The following is a 19,844-nucleotide window of genomic DNA, read 5'->3' as shown; positions in this document are numbered from 1 at the left end:
GAGCGAATAAAGTGTCCTTAATTCAATTGTGAAATGTTTGGGAATGGGAAGCCTGCCAGGAATTGAGCAGCTCAGAGGTCTTGCGAAAGCAATTGCCTCTTTCAGTAGCCTGTATTCATGTTCAGTCATCCCATCCTCTGCCAACTTTCCTGTTTTCAGGTCCGTGCCCCTGTGTTAGGTGTGAGTCTCTGCCTTGTTGGGACTTGCAGGGAGTTGCCCTAGTTTATGCATGTGTTTTCCCGTATTTTTATTCATCCCTGTCCAAGGATCTCGACCCAAATTGGAGCTGAACTCTTCAGGTCTGTGGGGGGTTTGAATCAGCAGGCTCTGAGTTCACTGGGCACTTTCCAGGATGGGGCTAGAAGTGGTAGACAGGGTGAAATATTTGTGTTATTTGAACCTGTTACAACACAAACATCTGTATACCTCCGTGCTCTCTTGCTTTTGACTGCTATGAAATTACGGAGGGGATGGATTTGGCTCCGCATCGTGTCAGAATAACAATGAATGAACATGAGGCTGCTATTCCAAGCAAAGATGCTGAGGTCTGGTGCGAGGAGCAGATCCAAACCACATCCAGAAGATTTTATGCAAATAGCTAAAAGGCTCTCGTGTTATTGAGTAACCATTCAGCTTTTTCATGATGAGAGTCACAGGGAACACGGTTTTTATATTCATAGAAATATCGTTTATATGGATGTATTCAGCTCTGAAAATACTGCAGGACCTCGTAACGGACAAGCAAATGTAACCAATGCTATATCTCTGTGTGTAAATAATTTGCATGAATGGCTTGGAAAATGAAAGGGAACTGGTCTACGTGACAGAGAACAAATGGGAACAGGGGAAACAGAAACAGAATTTAGGCTCATTTATTGGAGGAGATACGTTAACAAAATAATCAAGGAGCCTGTTGTCTTAAAAGAATGCCACATGTTGTCTGCCAGCTCCTGTGAGCAGCTGACTGAACCCCAAATAAAAGGCTGCCAAAAGTGCTGCTGCCCTGATAAGCACATGAGAGGAGGTACAAATGGTTTGGAAAAGGGCAGGATCAGCTTGCTCTGTACACAGATTTGGCCTGTCGTACAGGTTTTTTATCCCATTCTGATTTTTCTTCCATCAATATAACATATAAAACCAGAAATGCACAAAGTTGTTCAACCTATTTTTTAAATGAAGGATTTTATATTTATTTTAATTCCTCTTTGCATTTTTACATTCCTTGCAAAGTCCTAAGCAAACGTGCTTGCAGAAGAGGACAGAATAAAGAAAGAAGAAGCTCCAGACATCATCGCAGGCCCTTTCATTGCTCTTTCAGGACAATTGGAAGCAAAGCTGGCCTGGGCAGACATTTTAATCAGCACTTTAGGTTTGATGAACACAGAATAAGTGAACCACTCTGCGAGACTTTCCCTGCAGCAGCTCTGGCTTGGGCTTGTGGACTTTGGCTTTCCTCCATCAAAGTGTCTGATGGACAATGTCTAGAGACATTTGCTACTGCTCATCTCCCCTCCTTAAACCACGTCTCTCTCTCCCAGTACACTGACCAGGCTGAGTAAAACTGGTATTTGGAGCACTTCTAACAGCATAAAAAATGCCGATTGACTGAAATTCCCCAAACTCTTGCAGTATGGCTGAGCAACTCTTGCTTTGCTGGGCTTGAAGATCTCTTTTACCACTCGTATGAGATTTATTTACTTATTTAGGCATCTCTTGCCTTGAGTTTTGCTCACTGAGTTGTTTGGGTGAAGCCGTGCCTCTGCGAGGTGTTTGCAGGAAGCCTTGAGCCAGGTTCCCAGCTGCAGTGAAGGGGAGAGGCCGGTGCCTCTGCACCAGCTGGGGATTCAGCATCCTGTTGAAAAGCAAGAATTGAACAGGAATTTCTGTCTCTAAAGGTGAGCGCAGACACCTCTGCAGCCTGTTTTCTTAGAATCAACTCAAACTTGAGCGAGGAGCATAAGCACTGCTGGAATATGTGTTTCCGTTGAGATTAGGCACGTATTTGTATGCGGCTTTCCAAAATTAAACTTTCAGAGTGTCAGATGGGGAATTGGGTGTGGAAATGCAATTAGCTCTGACTCAGGACTCTTCACGTACAGGTGGGCCAATGTGTGCGGGTGCTCACATGGAAACTGAACCGAGTTGCGAGAACAACTTGCTGTGTGTTAAAATGAGCGGAGCAAATAAAGCAAAATGTTAATAATGGTTGTTATTTATTTCCAAGCTGCTCCTTTGGGTGATGCAGACGGAAGCGCGCCTGACAGGTGATGCTAAATGATGTTTTTCTTGTGGAATAGGGGCTGTCTTCCCTTTAGGAGCATTCATGCCCTTTCCCTGAGAGTTTTGAGGTCCTGAAGGAAAGATGTAATATAAATTCTGATGCATTATTTTCATACAGCTGTCTTCCAGCCTTCCTGTGAGGCCAATAAGCATTTATCAGGTGGGCCATGAAATAGTTTTTTCCAACAGAAAGGTGAGTTCACAGAGATCTTAAAAGTCTTGGTGAAGGCTTTCCTTTCTTCAGTGGCTTTCAGGCATTGCAGGGTGATGTTGGCACCCAAGGATGCTTCCCATAGGGGACATATGTAGGTAAATAGGCAGGAGAGAGAAAAGAGAGGAAGAGGAAAAAAGCAGCAGCATTGTGTTGGCTTATTAAAATACTTAAAAGGACTTAGCTTTTAATTAGAAGGAGGTTGAAGGAGATTGCTCGGTCTTTTTTTTTCTTTTCTTTTTTTTTTCTTTCTTTTTTTTTTTTTTTTCTGGGACTGCCAGAGTTTCAGCTTCCACCTTTTTTTATGCAGTTTATTTATGCTGTTTGCGGTACAATTGAGCCTCCTAATTTTCTGAACTAGTGTTTATCTTTGTGTCTGAATCCGGGGAAGGCGGGGATACGGCCACCACTGTCTCCTGTGCTAGCGACTGTATCTTCTGCTTCAGAGCTACTGTATAGTGAAGCCAATAATGATTCACTCTCACAGCAGTGGTGTGAGCAGTCTCAGCTTTTACATGCCATCTGTGTTACTGAGCTGAATCTGCAGAAATGGGACCCTGTGCACATGGCTTTTCCTCTGTTCATGGATGAAAATATTAAAGCAAATCCGTATGGTCCATGAGATGTTTTCTGTGTCAGGAAGGGAGTAAAGCTGCCTGTCAAACCAAGCTGTTCTCTCTGATGAAAGGAGACTGTTTTTAAACACTCCTTTCCATAGTATTTTGCACGCCAGCCATGTGTGTTTTCTCATCTGACATCTCATTGAGATCCTTGGCTGCGGTACTGCAAGAGGGAAGGGTGTGCTGGGAGGGAAGGAAGCAACCTCGCAATATGTACACAAGCGCCTGTGCGCACATACCCTTAAATCAATCCTAAATGAATTGATTTTTTTTTTTAGGAATATGATAGAAAATTAATCTGGTTGAGTCAGGCTTAATTGCTTCCCTTTTGTTTGGATTTCCTATTTTTGCACAAACATGTTGGGAAGCGATGCTCTGAGCTATTATTAGACACAAAGGTGCAGACAGAGGGCAAAGGGTTCATTTATAATTCCTACAGCAGAGCATTGAATTTTCAAGCTAAAAGACGAGTTGATGAGCAGCTTGAGAACACAGATTCATCCACTTAGCTCACTGAGTATTTCTGAAGGCTCATGCTGGTCCTGGGAGCTAACTGTTCTCGCAGCTGTAAGACCTGCTGGCTGCAGGAACCAGAAAAAAAGAGACGTATTCTTGAATGAAAGCACTTACTTTGCAGGGAGAAGCTTGAAAATATAAACTAATCTAAGCTTGGAAAGTGATATAAATGAATTATTTCTGAAAGCAGCAACTGGACTTTGCTGCTGGGGCAGGATGTTGGGAAGCATAGATCATATAAACACATATATACATTTTTGTGTTTAAACATTTAATTTTGTTAAGTTTAAAGCATTCCCCAGTTAATGGGATACCATCACAGGCACTATCTCATCTACTTGAACCTAGGGCAATCCTGCAAGAAGCAGTTTGCTCATGTTGGGCAGGACAGCCCACAGCGTTAGGGTGTGCTGTTGCAAAACAAACCCAAACTTCCTTTTCTTGTCATCATAAACTGGGCATCTCCTCTGGAAAAGGGAAAGTTTTGGCATGGATACTGTTCCAACTGGGATGCCAGCATGAGTTTTGGATGACTGCAGCTTGAGCTTTGTAGGGTTTCCTTGTGCTCGCTCTGCCGAGCCTCTTGAATCCGGGACGTGCTGCTGCATTGGGGTGGCTTTGATCAAGGAGCGATTTTCAGCTGGGGAGCTCAGTTTTGCAGCCCCCACCTCTGGAATTAATATCCCTTTCTGAACTAGTTTTCTTCTTTGGCACTAGCTATTTATTTTTATTTTTTTTTTAGATGCTGCACCGAGGCTTGTTCTGTTCGCCAGGCTAAAGGGCATCAGGCTAACATGCATCATTTTGTAGCTTTTCTTCTGAAGCAACAAAATAAAAACAAGTTAAAAACTAATAATAATCACCTTGGTGTATTTTTGCCTCTGAAAGTTCCTGAAGTGTAAAAAAAGCATCTTTTCCTGAAAGGGGGATATTCCTAATGTAAATGCGGTGCTCTTGGCAGAGGAATAATGGGCTGTGCATCGTAAGGCAAGCGACCGAGGAGGAGCTGGAGTGATCGAAATGTCTCATGGGCACGTGAGATTGCGGGGATAGGTATTCACACAGAGGACTCTTTCTTACACGTGCCCAGGGCTTTCTCTTATCTCTGAACATGAACCCACAGTGAAATAGAAATGTTCCTCTATTAATAGTGCGTTGGAGATAACCCTCATCTGAAAAATACAGTATTACTGCACAACTGGGAGCCCTTTCAGAGCAGGGAATTGGACTAGCAATTTCATAGTGTGTTAGTAATGAAACATTTTGGTTCTGTATGAGCAAATGGGCAAGGTTAGTGGACGCATTACTCCGGCTGTCATTGTCCCAGCAGTAACCAATTTAGAGCTTTACATGTTTCTGCTATCCCAGTAAGAGAAAGAAAAGTAGAAAGTTAAAAATAGAAATCTCAGAATGAATTAAAGCACAAAGAGTGAACATGCTTGTAGTACTGCTGTATAGTTTTAAAATCCTTTTTTTCCTTATTAGCTGGGCCATTCTGTGTGTTTTACATTGCAAATTCTGGCAGTGTCTGTCCTGCTCTGAAAGGTCACCTTTATATGGGAGCATTTATTTCTGGCTGTAACACGTGAATATGGGCATCCAGCCCCAAATCTCTCCCGTGTAAATATGGGCATCCAGTCCCAAATCTCTCCAGCCACAACTTTGGATTTCCCTTCACCTGATGCTGCTGATGTGCAGGAGAAGCAAGAGAAGGCGTCTGTGGCTTTGGCCTGCCAAGGAAGAGATTAAAAGGAGCTATCTGGTTAAAAAGATATGTTCTGGTGCCTGTGTGTAGAGCACAGACATTTTTTTCATAGCTCTCTCAACAGCCGTGGACAGATATCGGACCTTTGTGAACTGTTTGTTGCAAGTAGTTTCCTAATAATCAGGATTAATACATTTTTTATTTTATTTTATTTTTTAAACCAGGATTAATAGAGTTTTTTAAGTGGAAGCCCAACATAATGTGGAATGATTTTCTTGCTTTGCAGATATCCTCGTCGACGGCAAGCTTTGCGACTGTGATGTCGTGGTGGACTGCCAAGTGGGCGACCCCGTCCCGCTGGAGGTGAAGCTGACCAACTGGAGCAAGCACAGCGTGGGGCCCTTCGCCCTCACCGTGACGCCCTACCAGGATTACCAAAACGGGGTGCACAACTATGAGCTGCAAGACGCTATCACTTTTGTGGGATCCAACACCTTCTACATCGATTCCGTAAGCTTTTCTATCAAATACGTCACAGCTGGATGATGCATGTTTCCAGAGAAGGGGTTCATTTTTCAATTGTACGTTTAAAGGCAGATTAGTTTTTTGGAAAATGCTATGATTATGGCAACTATAATTTCCTGTAATGTAAGCCACTAGCAAATTCTTGCAGCCAGTAACTTTTGGTCACTCCAGATCTGATGACACACAAATGAGTAACCTAGATATAATGTTTAACACCATATTGCCAATCCCTTGAGCCATCCGGTGCAGTCTGCAGGAATGGATTTTAAGTAACTTCTTCTCTTTAGTGCATGAGAAATATTCCCCAGGCTGAGCCAAGGAACTCAGCAAATCAGTTTTAGTTAGATCCTGAGGAAAGACAAAAGGAAATGCTAAACATTAATGACCAATATGATGATCTGGTTCATTTCCTAGTTGCTTAGCATGCTGTTATAAAAATAAAGAAAAATAGAAAGATAAAAACCCTGCTTAAAATAGGACAAAGAAGTCTCTTTTAGAATAATTGAATTTTCAAATTTTGCCTCAAATCATTTTTTAGAAGTTTCAAGTCCAAGAGCTTTTTACTTCTAAGGCAGGCACTGGAAAGACTTCCTGAATATAACTACTCTCTCCCACATCCTTCCGTGAAAAAGAGCAACAACGAAAAATCAGAGGAATGAAAAACATATGGACAATGTTGCCGAGTGGAATAGACAGTATTTCTGGTAACTTATAAAATAAACATGAAGAAGAGGATGAATGTTTGGGATAGTGCCTAGGACCTTTGCTTAGGTCAGCTCTTCAGACAGATAATAAAATGTACCTGTCAAAACTGAATATTTAAGTGAACCTCAGTAAGAAAGAAATTAAAGGTTAACCACAGGGACAGTCACCATGCATATTTTTCAATTGCGCATCATAGGAAGAAAATATTTCCAAAAGATAATGAGCACGCAATAAACCATCGGCTTGAATTTTAATGGGTACTAACTATATTCTGAGCTGAATAATTTAGATATGTCAACAGAAATAATCGGGAGACGGCTTTCTTTGAATCCCTTCCTGACAATGTGGATTTTTTAATGTGAGTGGCGGTGTTCAGATACCCAACTGCCAAAGGGCTGACCCTTCAGGCTAATGAGGGAAAAGGGAGATGACAGCGTGATGTATTCGTACCTTCTGATTGAGTCTCCTATGGGGCAAGAAGTCAGGAGGTCACATCTCTTGTGCCTGCCCGGGCAGCCTTCTCATACATGACAGTCCCTGCTTTTGCCCCGTTACTCAGTATTTAGCTATTTTTCCTGAAAATGCAGTCCTCCAAAAGTTAAAAATAGAGTTGTTTTCTGATATTTTGTCCTCCTTTTTATCCAAAAGGGTGAAATGAAAAAAAAATAAAAAAGTTTGCTCCTAGACAAGAAGTGCTGTATTTCACAATATGTAGCATTGATACATGTCCTACACAAGCTCCCAGAGAAAATGCTTAGTCATTTTTCTTTGAGGCATAGAGCCCTGATCATGGAAGAAAATTCTTCAAACAGTGTATCTAATGCTGTCAGAGGCCCTTTCATCCCACGTAATAACTAATTCAGTAATGGAAAATGATTTCAGAAAGCAGCACCTGTTTTGGGGACAAGAATAAAGTCCTGGTTTGTGCAGTTGATGCTTCAGGGAGGAACGAACATACTCAGAATTGTGTTCATGCTCTGAGTTTGGCAGAAACAACAGACGCTGGTTAAGAAACTGAAGAAGCTCGTGGTTGGGTGTGATGAAAGAGATTCATAGTGTCTCTTTTTTATAAATTAAAGCTGAGACACTGGACGAGATTCCCAGCTGGTGTAGCTCTGTGCTGCTCTCTTGAAGCTATTAAACATGTGTTCATTATTTTTATAAACTGAGGTCACGGGCACACAATTATTTCTCTTGTTTAATGGAGGTGCCTTGAGATGCTGCCGTTTCGCAGTTGCTTGTTTCTGCCCCTCTGCAGAAAGAGGCTCCCCTCTATAGCAGCAGACCGTGCAGGAGAGATGGCCTGAGTATTTGTTTCTGTGCAAAGTTGGCCAGTTTCGCTCAAACCACGTTCGTCAGCACTTTGAGCTAATTGGGCTGACATTACACTGACACTAGCAAGGAGGTGGTGACATGATTTATTGCACCGCTGAGCTGGGTGGGAGGGAGGACGGAGAACTAGTGCATGGTTTGGCGTAGCAGTAGCGGATGGTCAAGAACAAGTGGGAGCATCAGGTGCTACAGCACAAAAAGATGCTTCTCATGCCCTGGAAATCTGGTCTGTTGTCGCGATGATGCTACATTACTTGTGCTCAGTTGACTGTGATCTCTCTGGAAAAGCAAACCAAAACAACCCTAAGCTTTCTTAAACGTTAACTTCTTATTAAACCTGATGAGTAAATGCTCAGCAAATCACAATTTTCTGATTTCAGACTACAAAATTTCAAATCAGTTTCTGCATGTATCTGGAAGACATGGAATATATACAGGAGTTTTCAACACGCACACACAGCTTCACAAAATGAACAAAAAATGTTTAAAGGGTAAAAGTCGTAGGCTTTTGTTTTTCTCTTTCTCATGGCTTGAAGTCAAAGTTAGATGATTTGTCTTGGAGGTAACAGAACGAGTGCTTATTCACCTTTCTGTGCTCCCCTTTCAATTCAGTGTACCTGTCTGGATTTGTGTCCAAAGATCTCTGCTGTACTACCTTTAAAAGCAACATTTTTTACTGAACATTTTAGAGGATAATTAGATATTTCCACGCGCTTTAAATTATGTAAGGCCTTTATTTTTAAGATTAACTTTTAATTTGATTAACCTCACCTTTCTATGCCCATAGTTAACAGAAAAAGCGACTTCCTCAGTTATCATTTAGATAGAAGATGAAAGTGTCGTTTTGAAACATGAGATAACCTGGCGGACCCCTACCAATTAAAATACCTTTGCATTTATTTCTTATCTCTCTTCACAACCTGAAGTTTAGCTTTAATCATATTATTAAAGATTCTTAGTTCTTACCAGTGTTTTGACTAATTAGTTGATCAGACAGAGCTGCTTCTAGCCACATTAAAAACAAAAAATTATCTGCTATGGAGATTCCTGTAACTATCAACAATTCATCATTCCTTGTTTTTCTTGCTTTTGCCATTACTATTCTCAGGCAGGTTTTTCTTTTTCCTGGGTGTGTTATCACTCACTAGCTCAAATGATTGCTAGCGGAAGATGAGGAGAAATTCATTAGGAGATGGTCATTTTGAATCAGCCCAGAAGCGATGATGAACATTTGCTCACTTCTGGCAGGTCCTCTGTGGCCCATCTGGAACAAATTAGTTTTCTTGGCACTTGTACTCGCACTGTAAACTCTTTGGGGCAGCGTACAGTAGCTGGCACTAGCCCTAATCTCTGACTGAGCTCCCTAAGTACTACAGCAGTATAAATAAGTAGTAATTAGTTCTCAGGAATTCGCAATCCCACATGGTAGCTTGAATCAGGGAAGGATTAGGATGAAGCTAGAAACTTAATTTTTCTTCTCTCTTGGAGGAATGGAGGAGTAATGGCTCTCTATATTAGAGAGTCTTTCGAGGTTGTAGAACTCGAGGTTGGGAATGACAAGGTCGAGTCCCTTTGGGTTAGGATCGGCAGGGACAACAAGGCTAGTGTCCTGGTCGGGGTCTGCTATAGACCGCCGAACCAGGATGAGGAGACTGATGAGGAGTTCTACAGGCAGCTGACAGAGGTTGCAAAATCATCAGCTCTTGTACTCGTGGGGGACTTCAACTTCCCTGACATATCCTGGAAGCACAACACAGCCCTGAGAAAGCAGTCTAGGAGGTTTCTGGAGAGCGTGGAAGATAGCTTCCTGACGCAGCTGGTTAGTGAACCTACCAGGGGTGGTGCCCCGCTAGACCTTCTCTTCACAAACAGAGAAGGACTGGTGGAGGACGTGATCGTCGGGAGCTGTCTTGGGCAGAGTGACCACGCAATGGTGGAGTTCACTATTCTTGGCGAGGCCAGGAAGGGGACCAGTAAAACCGCTGTATTGGACTTTCGAAGGGCTGACTTTGAGCTGCTCAGGACACTAGTTGGTGGAGTCCCTTGGGAGGTGGTTCTGAAGGGCAGAGGGGTCCAGGAAGGCTGGGCGCTCTTCAAGAGGGAAGTCTTAATGGCGCAGGAACGGTCTGTCCCCACGTGCCCAAAGGCGAGCTGGCGGGGAAGAAGACCGGCCTGGCTCAACAGAGAATTGTGGCTTGATCTTAGGAGGAAAAAGAGGGTTTATAAACTTTGGAAAAGTGGGCAGGCCACTAAGGAGGACTTTAAAGAAGTAGCGAGGCTGTGCAGGGACAAAATTAGGAAGGCCAAAGCTCATCTGGAGCTCAATCTGGCTACTGCCGTTAAAGATAACAAAAAACGTTTCTATAAATACATCAACACAAAAAGGAGGACTAAGGAGAATCTCCATCCTTTACTGGATGCGGGGGGAAACTTAGTTACAAGAGATGAGGAAAAGGCGGAGGTGCTCAATGCCTTCTTTGCCTCAGTCTTTAGCGGCAATACCGGTTGTTCTCTGGATACCCAGTACCCTGAGCTGGTGGAAGGCGATGGGGAGCAGGATGTGGCCCTCATTATCCATGAAGAACTGGTTGGTGACCTGCTACGGCACTTAGATGTGCACAAGTCGATGGGGCCGGATGGGATCCACCCAAGGGTACTGAGGGAACTGGCAGAGGAGCTGGCCAAGCCACTTTCCATCATTTATCAACAGTCCTGGCTATCAGGGGAGGTTCCAATCGACTGGCGGCTAGCAAACGTGACGCCCATCTACAAGAAGGGCCGGAGGGCAGACCCGGGAAACTACAGGCCTGTCAGTTTGACCTCAGTGCCAGGGAAGCTCATGGAGCAGATCCTCCTGAGAGTCATCATGCAGCAATTGCAGGGGAAGCAGGCGATCAGGCCCAGTCAGCATGGCTTTATGAAAGGCAGGTCATGCCTGACGAACCTGATCTCCTTCTATGACAGAGTGACGCGCTGGGTGGATGAGGGAAAGGCTGTGGATGTGGTCTACCTTGACTTCAGCAAGGCTTTTGACACCGTCTCCCACAGCATTCTCCTCAAGAAACTGGCTGCTCTTGGCTTGGACTGGCGCACGCTTCGCTGGGTTAGAAACTGGCTGGATAGCCGGGCCCAAAGAGTCGTGGTGAATGGAGCCAAGTCCAGTTGGAGGCCAGTCACTAGTGGCGTCCCCCAGGGCTCGGTGCTGGGGCCGGTCCTCTTTAATATCTTCATCGATGATCTGGACGAGGGCATCGAGTGCACCCTCAGTAAGTTCACAGATGACACCAAGTTAGGTGCGTGTGTCGATCTGCTCGAGGGTAGGAAAGCTCTGCAGGAGGATCTGGATAGGCTGCACCGATGGGCTGAGGTCAACTGCATGAAGTTCAACAAGGCCAAGTGCCGGGTCCTGCACCTGGGGCGCAATAACCCCAAGCAGAGCTACAGGCTGGGAGAGGAATGGTTGGAGAGCTGCCAGGCAGAGAAGGACCTGGGAGTGATGGTGGATAGTCGGCTGAATATGAGCCAGCAGTGTGCTCAGGTAGCCAAGAAGGCCAACGGCATCCTGGCTTGTATCAGGAACAGCGTGACCAACAGGGCTAGGGAGGTGATCGTCCCCCTGTACTCAGCTCTGGTGAGGCCGCACCTCGAGTACTGTGTTCAGTTTTGGGCCCCTCGCTACAAGAAGGACATGGAGGTGCTTGAGCGGGTGCAGAGAAGGGCGACGAAGCTGGTGAGGGGCCTGGAGAACAAGTCCTACGAGGAGCGGCTGAGGGAGCTGGGCTTGTTCAGCCTGGAGAAGAGGAGGCTCAGGGGTGACCTTATCGCTCTTTTTAGGTACCTCAAGGGAGGCTGTAGCGAGGTGGGGGTTGGCCTGTTCTCCCACGTGCCTGGTGACAGGACGAGGGGGAATGGGCTTAAGTTGAGCCAGGGGAGTTTTAGGTTAGATGTTAGGAAGAACTTCTTCACTGAAAGGGTTGTTAGACATTGGAACAGGCTGCCCAGGGAAGTGGTGTAGTCACCATCCCTGGAAGTCTTCAAAAGACGTTTAGATGTAGAGCTTAGGGATATGGTTTAGTGGAGGGCTGTTAGCGTTAGGTTGGAGGTTGGACTCGATGACCTTGAGGTCTCTTCCAACCTAGAAATTCTGTGATTCTGTGATTCTGTAATGTAGTTTTGTTTTTGTTTTTTTTTTTCTTGATTCTTCAGTCTTGTTTTCCTGGGGTGGAAGCTTCCTGCCTTTGGTCTCCATGCAAAGGACCTGGTGTGATTTTAGTAAAATCTCTTCCAACTCCGTAGCTAGACTGAGCTACATGTGTGCAACATCATTTCAGATTGGGACAACCAACAAGCATGCATCTGGGCAGTCAGACTACCAGACCTGTTTGCTGGTAGATCAAAGGACAGTACACATTAGGTCTGCATCAGGCATGAGTAGGTCACAGAATCATAGAATATCCCCAGCTGGAAGGGACCCACAAGGATCATCGAGTCCAACTCCTAAAGAGCTGGATTTCATGTTTATCTTCATGTTTTTTTCAGATTAGCTGGATCATGTATTGCAGTCACTGGGATGGCATATGCCAGGTACGGTGGGGTACGTCTGACTTGTATCCACATCTGAACAAGTCATACTGCGTTCCCTTCACAGCCAGTGAAGAGTGAGTCATCAGGGCTGATAGAGTTTAAGGAATATTTTACTTCATTCTCCATTCGACACCTCCATTTGATCAGATAAATGCTTTTGTTGAACAGCTGGCTCAGGTGTGGACATCCACTTTACAGAGATTTGGGTTGATACAGTTCCAGATTGAGACATCTGAACGAGTAGGTGTCTCCATTGATGCTGGCCAGCTAAGCCCTTGTGAGACAACGGAGATGTAGTCTGCTGCCCTTGGGGCCTGACTCACCCTAACGTAGACACCAGGGATGAGATCCAGTTGCCTAAATGCATCCCTCCAGCTATTGCTTCAGAAATCCTCCTGTAAATCCTGTGCCGCATCTGCCAGCCCTGTGTAGATGTCTCAGTGCCTTAGGTCATCCCAAATCTCACCAGATGCCTGTGGTTAGACAGCTGTGTCCTGCCTCCATAGGCCAGCCATGTAGATCATTTTGTTAGCTCCACTGCGTTGACTAGATGTCTGCTTACGGTAAGAGGAGCTTGGGTACCGAGTGTGTGTAGAAAGACCTAAAAGTAGGTTGTTTAACCTCAAAATGAATCCTGTGCCTGATATACCAATCGGTTTGGATCTGGCTCTCTACTGATCCAACTGCTGTTGATGTCGTGGTCTTCTCGGAATGCCATACTCTGCAGTCAGCTTTGGAAGAAACAGCTTCTAACTTTTGCAGGGCCACTTGCATCTCAGCACTGGAAAGGTTTCAAGCTAGTTTTGCTTCCCTGGTTCTTCCTCAAACCACAAGTGCTGATGAGAGTAATGGCTGTACAAGTGACAATGAGGATATCCCCACGGCAGGAAGGTTGTTGATGAGGGTGTACTGGCTCTTCTCCCAAATGTGGAATAAAGGCAGGGAGAGCTCCTACATAGGCAGAACAAGTGAAAAAGACTGTGTTGATGCTGATGTGCCTGAAGTCACCTTTCTGCTTGTCAAGAGCTTTGATAAATGCTATTTTAGATGTTTCTCCATGGTGCAGCTAGGTTCGGGAGAAATGGACTGGGGGCTTCATTTGCTGCTCACCTCCACCCCTAACTTGCATTAGTGCCTGGCTCTGTCTTTCTGTGGATGCAAGTGTGCCTCAGTTGGAGTTAGGCAAAAATAAGGCAGGCAGCCCAGGGAGGGGGGGACGGAAGCGAGCGGGGAGGCTGCTTGATGTTGTTCTGCATGTCCAGACGCAGAGCCGGAGGGCAGGAACTTGTACCCAGCGAGGAGGGGAGATGCCAAGGACATGGGTCAGGAGAACAGCTGTGACCGCTCTGAGCGCTCACGTGGATGACATGATGCTGCCACAAGTTTGCTGGAGGTCAGCAGAAGTGATCAGCACCAAAGCCAAAGGGAGCCTGGGCTCTGCCAGCCCTGGTGATGTTGCTGCTTGTGAAAAGCCGGGCTCCTGTGCAGGAGCAGCAATTCAGGCAGGTTCAGCAAAGAAACCTGGTACCTCTAAGGGCTCTAAGAGGTGTGTGCCTGCTGGCTACAGGACCCAGCAGAGAAAGTCCAAAAAACCACCACCTGGAATAGGAGAAAACAGAAACAAACAGCTCATTCCCCTCACATCTGACGGGTACAGACAGATTTCCTCACCAGGGGTGGTGGCAGCTCAGGCAATTTTCAGCTTTTCAGCATATTCTTGAGGTGCTGTACATTCCTGCAAACCTTTTCCAGTGGTTTGCCTCCCCACTCCCCCCTGCCATGGGCTAGTCATCATGATTATTCTCGTCTCCCTAAGTAAAAACACAGTGCCCTTTCAGCAAGGGGTGTCCAGAGCACTTCCCCAGCTAACCCACAGTTGTTGATGTCCTGGTTTGCCATATGACCAAATTCCTCATAGCAGGCAAGAATCCTCCTGGTCCTTGACTGTGTTTGTAACCCATATCAGAGCCTTAACCTCATCCTTTCACTGTCCCGGTGGTAATGTCCCATCATTTCCAAGGGATGCCCCTGGCAAACATTTTTCTTCCCCCAAATCCAATCAAGTCCTGTACATTTGGGCAGCTTGGTGCCTCTGGTTGTAACACTAGAGTTTTCTTTGTGGTTATGTTTCGGTCTCAGCTTGGTGACCAGTGCTGTGTCTTGCTGCCATTTGGAATCAGCTCTGGGCTCTGTACCATGATGGACACTGAGGTGTTTGGGGATGATCAAGAAAAGGCCCATTACAATGAATATTAAGTAAAAAAGAAATCACAAGCCTACCTGTGAGAGTAGGCATGGTCCCATGATGATATCTTAAAATTGTTTCAGGGTCTCCAGAGAGCAGATAGGAACTGGTAAGATGGTCTTGATGGAAGGAAGACCCATACTGAGGAGCATCAGGTGCCCTTTGTTGGGTCTGTTCTGGGACTGAAGTTGCCTCTTCTTGATTTTTCAAATAAATTCCATCCAATGGCTTTGTGCTGATTCAGTATTTTGCATCTGCAGTGAGTTTAACCCAGATGTAGTCATTGTAGAAATGGATTTATCATCTTGTGGAAGCAGACATTTATTCAAACATTAGCACATGTTGAATAGTGATAAGACTGTTGAAGTTAAAAATTACTCGAGTGTCTTGCTGAAATGGCGGAGCAAGATATTTGTTGTAAAGATATGGATCATAAATGGTTCAGTGATGAAGGGAGATAAATAAACGCAGAAACAATGCAAATTCTGTGTTTAATTTGGACAGGTTAAATCCCACTTTTCATGAGATGTTTCTTGCTAAATTTAATTATTTCAATGAGAGTGAATATTAAAGATTCCTGATTAGAATTTGCAGTCAGATTGTGTCTGAATAATAAGTGGGGATGAATTTAGTTATTGCGAAGTTGTTAAACGGTGTTCAACCATGCGTTTAACAAGAGTTCACAGCCATGATTTAGACCTTTAATATAGATGTTGATAAATGCAGTCTAAGGGAAGATGTTCTTGGTTATTCAGGACATTGCGGGGGACTTTTGCCTTAAACCAAATCTGTTCTGAAATCAGTGATGGCTGCAGATTTGTCTTCTGGTTTGAGCTGTGCCACGGCTTTACTGCATGACAGAATAACACAGAATTTCATTTTCAGTGCTCCCATTTTATCACTGCTAGAATAGGGACAAGAAATTTACTTCTTCTTATGGGATGTTTAATTTCTGAATATTTCTAGAGTACTTTGAGATCGTTTCAAGGAGCTACTGAATTGCAAAGTGCAATTATTTTGTTTCGTTGCTTCTTTAATTTCACTGATTTTCACGTTCTCTTTTGCAGGTGAAGCCGACCAAAGACTCTGTGTACTTTGGAGCACTTCTTTTCCTCTACACGGGCGATTTCTATCTGAATATCAAATTCCATGAAGACAACTGCAGCAGGGAGCTGCCTCTCTCCTGGTTCTGCCTTCCTAGTGTCCACATCCGTGCTATGGAGCCTGTGGCTGGAACTAAGCTGTAAATGCACAGTGTGCTATTTGATTAACAACAGTGCACAAAAATGCTTGGCACATCCTCTGCTTGACCCCAGCTTGTTTCTGTCCAACCCCAGGCCACAGTCCCTACTTTGGAGGAACAGCTGAACGCTCTCTGAATTGGCTGATAGTCATTTGGGCAGCTGCTTTAGCTAATTTCAGAGAGAGAGACAGATTATAACTATGCTCGAGTTTTCCTCTGTTTCCAAAAAACCTTTGAAACCGCTAATATATGCATCATACTTTCATACACCCCATTGATACCAGTGGATTTGAAAGGGACTCGAGGGCTGAATTTAAGGGGGCTGAACTTAACCACGTGTTTGAAGGTCTCAGCTCCAACTCAAACAGTTTCTTTTTAGCATTTCAATACAAGTTGAAATTTCTGAATGAAACTCCTCCTGGCTTAGGCTGGACCTGTGGCATGTAGCCTTGAAGTGTAGGTTCTCTGTTAGAATTGTTCCCAGGCTTGGTCTTTTTCACTTGTTTGCTGAGTATTTGGTGTCTTTGGTGGTAAATAGCAGTAGAGATACTTTTTCTTGTGTTACTGAAAGTAAGAATAGCAAATGTGCCTCTCCAGTTATTCTGTTCCTCCCCCGAGTCCAGTGCCACGTGCTCCTTGTGGAGTCACACTGCCTTTACTTTGGTAGATCTGCGAACAAATGAAAAAAGGCAATGAAAAGCTTAAAGAGTTTTGTCCTTGAGAAGGGAAATAAGTCAACTTTTGGGTTGTCTGGGGCTTGCCCGTGAATTTGGGTTTTCGTAGTGCTCTTTAATACAATCACAACCGATTGAAATGTTTGCAGACACTTAAAGAGCCACCAGAATTAATCAGCTGGCCATTATTATCACTTTGCATCAGTTTTTGCAAGCTCTTCTCATCAGGTTTTTCATGCTAATAGACTGGGTTTGATTATGTGGTTGTTTTGTTCTTTCCTCTCTTTTTTGTTTCTTTATATTTTTTGGTTTGTTTTGTTGGAATGAGTAAGCTTAATTATTAGGCAATTAAGAGCATGGAATTCCCGACCATAAAATACCTGATGAGCATATTGGAAATTTAACCTCTTGTCTTTCAGAAAAAAATGTTTTTGCATAAAGAAACACAAATCTACCCCAGGTAAAGCAGGGAGATGTCTGACATGCATGATTAATACAGGTTTCAAACCTGTCTGAATCTTTTCTGAAATTTACAGCCTGCAGCTCTTCAAGTTTATGGTAGAATAATTGCAGGGATGCATACACCAAGATGCAGTAGGGGCGCTCAAGTTAGCTCTATATGTGCTAAACCTACATGCACAACCTCTTTGCAGATTTTTTTGTTGTGTAGGGTTCATCCAAAAGTGGATGCACTTGCCCTGGTCCATCCTGCTCATGCTGTGGAGCATTAGGCTGGATACCCACTCATTCTGGCTCTCTGCACTGTGCTCTTTTATACTTTTAGATGTGACTGGTGTTTTCCTTAGGAATGTGACACTGCTCCAAACTGAATCCATTGCATGCTTGGAAATTACTGTGATGTATTCATCCTAAATATGTTATCTTTAAATTTAGGAGACCTATAGCTATAGCATGATAACTGTATTTCCAGCATATCCAGGGTATTATCTCTAAAACCGTATTGTGGTAATGATATCAGTGTTTGTTCCGGGGCTGTGTCTCTGTACGCAGCTTCCACACAGAGTGGAAGTCTTCAGACATAATGTGGTGGAAATCTGAGACTGACTGAAGATTTACTTGCAGTGATGTACTGCTCTGCCAGCTGCCAGCACACAATGTCCACTAACAAAAGTGCTCCTTTGATTGCACAGTGGCTCTGGGCCAGAGGCACCCTTGGAAAGAGGGGCGAAAGCAGCCGAGCTGGGCATGTTTTTTGTGTCACTGGAGGCCGGTTCTGTGCTATAAGGCTGAATTCTCTGTCACTAGATAGACATATACACAGAAAAATAAGATCCCAGGAGAGCAGGAATTAAACCAGTTAATCTTCTCCATAAAAGCTTGCTTTTGACATGTGTCTCTGTACTGTGTTACACAACACTGTTGCAGCAAAATCCAAATTGGGTTTCATTCAGTATTCCCAGCAGGTAATCTGCAGATGCGAGGCATGCAGCTAAGGCTTTGTAGGGACCACACTGCATCCGAAACAAAAATATTGTGAAGCAGATGCTGTTGTAGTGAGGATCCTTCAGCTTACCTGGCTACGGGATCGTTTCCTCATATGGGTTTGAGAGTATTCTCTGAGAACAGAGGGAATGGTTCCTGTGAAGCCTATGCTGAGGTGCAACTCTGCCCTTCACTTACAAAGGGGGCGATTCCTAGCCTGCTGAAGCTGCTGGAATGGGAACAGGTTTTATTAGAGCAAAAGATAGCTGCATATTTCCTAGGTTTCCAATATGCCATTATAAATCTGCCATATGTGCTCATAAATATAAGTTTTATGTGTGAGCTGACCCTTAATGGTCTATCTGTTCATTATACAGTATACCACTCTGTCCCTTGTCAACTTTGATGCTTAGTTGCTTTTGGCATTTATGATACCTTTCCCAATTTTCTTACACTTCTACTTGTCTTGGAGAGAGAGATGGAACACAAGAAATTCTTCCTTCTGGGGATCATTTGTGACATGTCCAGAAGGAGAATGTTTAAGTGTCAGTGTAATTTGGCAAAGGGGGGGGGGGGGGGGATGGCACTTGAAATGAGAACACTGCATCACTTTTGGTTTTCTTTTTAATGGAAGCTTTCACTGGAATTGCTGTCAGCTTTGGTCCTTGCAATGGCTTGAATAAAGGATGATACTTTTCTGATCCGCTCTCCTTTTCTGGAACTGAAAACTTGTTTTTCTCTTTCCAAACCACCCAGCTATTATTTTGAACATGAAGAGCCAAACTGTGCATTGTAACACAGCTGTAAATCTGATATGATCCCACTTGGTTGAATTAAATCATTCCTAATTTAAATCACTGTTGCTGAGAGCAGAAGTTGGTCCAATATATGTATGCATTGGAGAAACATAAGTTGTGTAAATTTAACTATCTGAATAAATACTTATCCTGTGTTATTTACACCTCTGCCTGTCTCTTCTGCCTACGATTTGTGACAGTGCTGTGTGTTTTTACTGGTAATAATAATGTGTCCCTCGACGCTGCATTCTGTCTCTGAAAGGAGAATGTATTTGTGGCTCTGAAGCTTCAGCTTTGTTCAAATTTTCTCTTCCTAAATGAGCTCAGAGCTGATGAAAGATAAATGCTGTATAGTATGGCTCCTGTGTCCTGTCCTGGGTCAGTCTCCATTGACTGTCAACTGAGGGGAAAGGGGTGCACTCACATGAAGAATTCCTTATGCCTCATCATCCTTCCATCCTCCACAGAAACAGCACAAAGGCAGGACAGAGGACCAGCTATGGAGGTAGTATGTTTAGGAAGACTGGTTGGAAGCACTTGTTTTGTGCACACAGTCAGATATCCAGCCCTATTGGAGTTCCTTCTGCCATCGGTCCTGAGGCTTCCACATCTGGGTTCCCGACCTAGCAGCCCTTAAGCTTTCCTTAGTGAAAGCCAGGTGCACTCTTCCTCAGGCTCCCTTTCTGGATGTGGACACTTTGTCTCTTACTTACAAAAAAAGAGACTGTGCACCCATCCTACTTGCACAACACAGCAGAGCAGTGCTATCTGCCAGGCCCCAGGATGTTAAGCGTGCCCTGTAGTGCTCTGGGCTTGCAGTTCAGCTCTTTGGGCTGGGCTGGGATTTGAGGTCTTTCCTAGAGAAACATGCTTTGCTGCATGAACCTATGGATAGCACTAGTGCTCTTTATTTGGTGCAGAAAAAAACACAGATGTGGACAGTTTTTCTGTTCAGTGTTCACTG

At 44.3% G+C, this 19,844-nt stretch overlaps 1 protein-coding gene across 2 annotated transcripts in view; it reads left to right on the top strand.

The window, feature by feature from the left end:
- The window catches only part of TRAPPC9 (trafficking protein particle complex subunit 9), a 451,894-nt gene extending 432,869 nt beyond the window's left edge, over window positions 1–19,025 (top strand). For both annotated transcript variants that reach the window (XM_084281391.1, XM_084281390.1), the window contains 2 exons: window positions 5,619–5,842; window positions 15,791–19,025. In XM_084281391.1, the coding sequence (XP_084137517.1) occupies window positions 5,619–5,842; window positions 15,791–15,970 (404 nt within the window). In that variant the 3' untranslated portion in view covers window positions 15,971–19,025. The remainder of the gene's footprint in view (window positions 1–5,618; window positions 5,843–15,790) is intronic.
- The last annotated feature ends 819 nt before the right edge of the window (window positions 19,026–19,844 follow it).

This window comes from Netta rufina (genome assembly GCF_964035555.1).
Source record: "Netta rufina genome assembly, chromosome: 2".
Lineage (NCBI taxonomy): Eukaryota > Metazoa > Chordata > Aves > Anseriformes > Anatidae > Netta > Netta rufina.
This window is presented reverse-complemented; position numbering and strand designations above follow the sequence as displayed.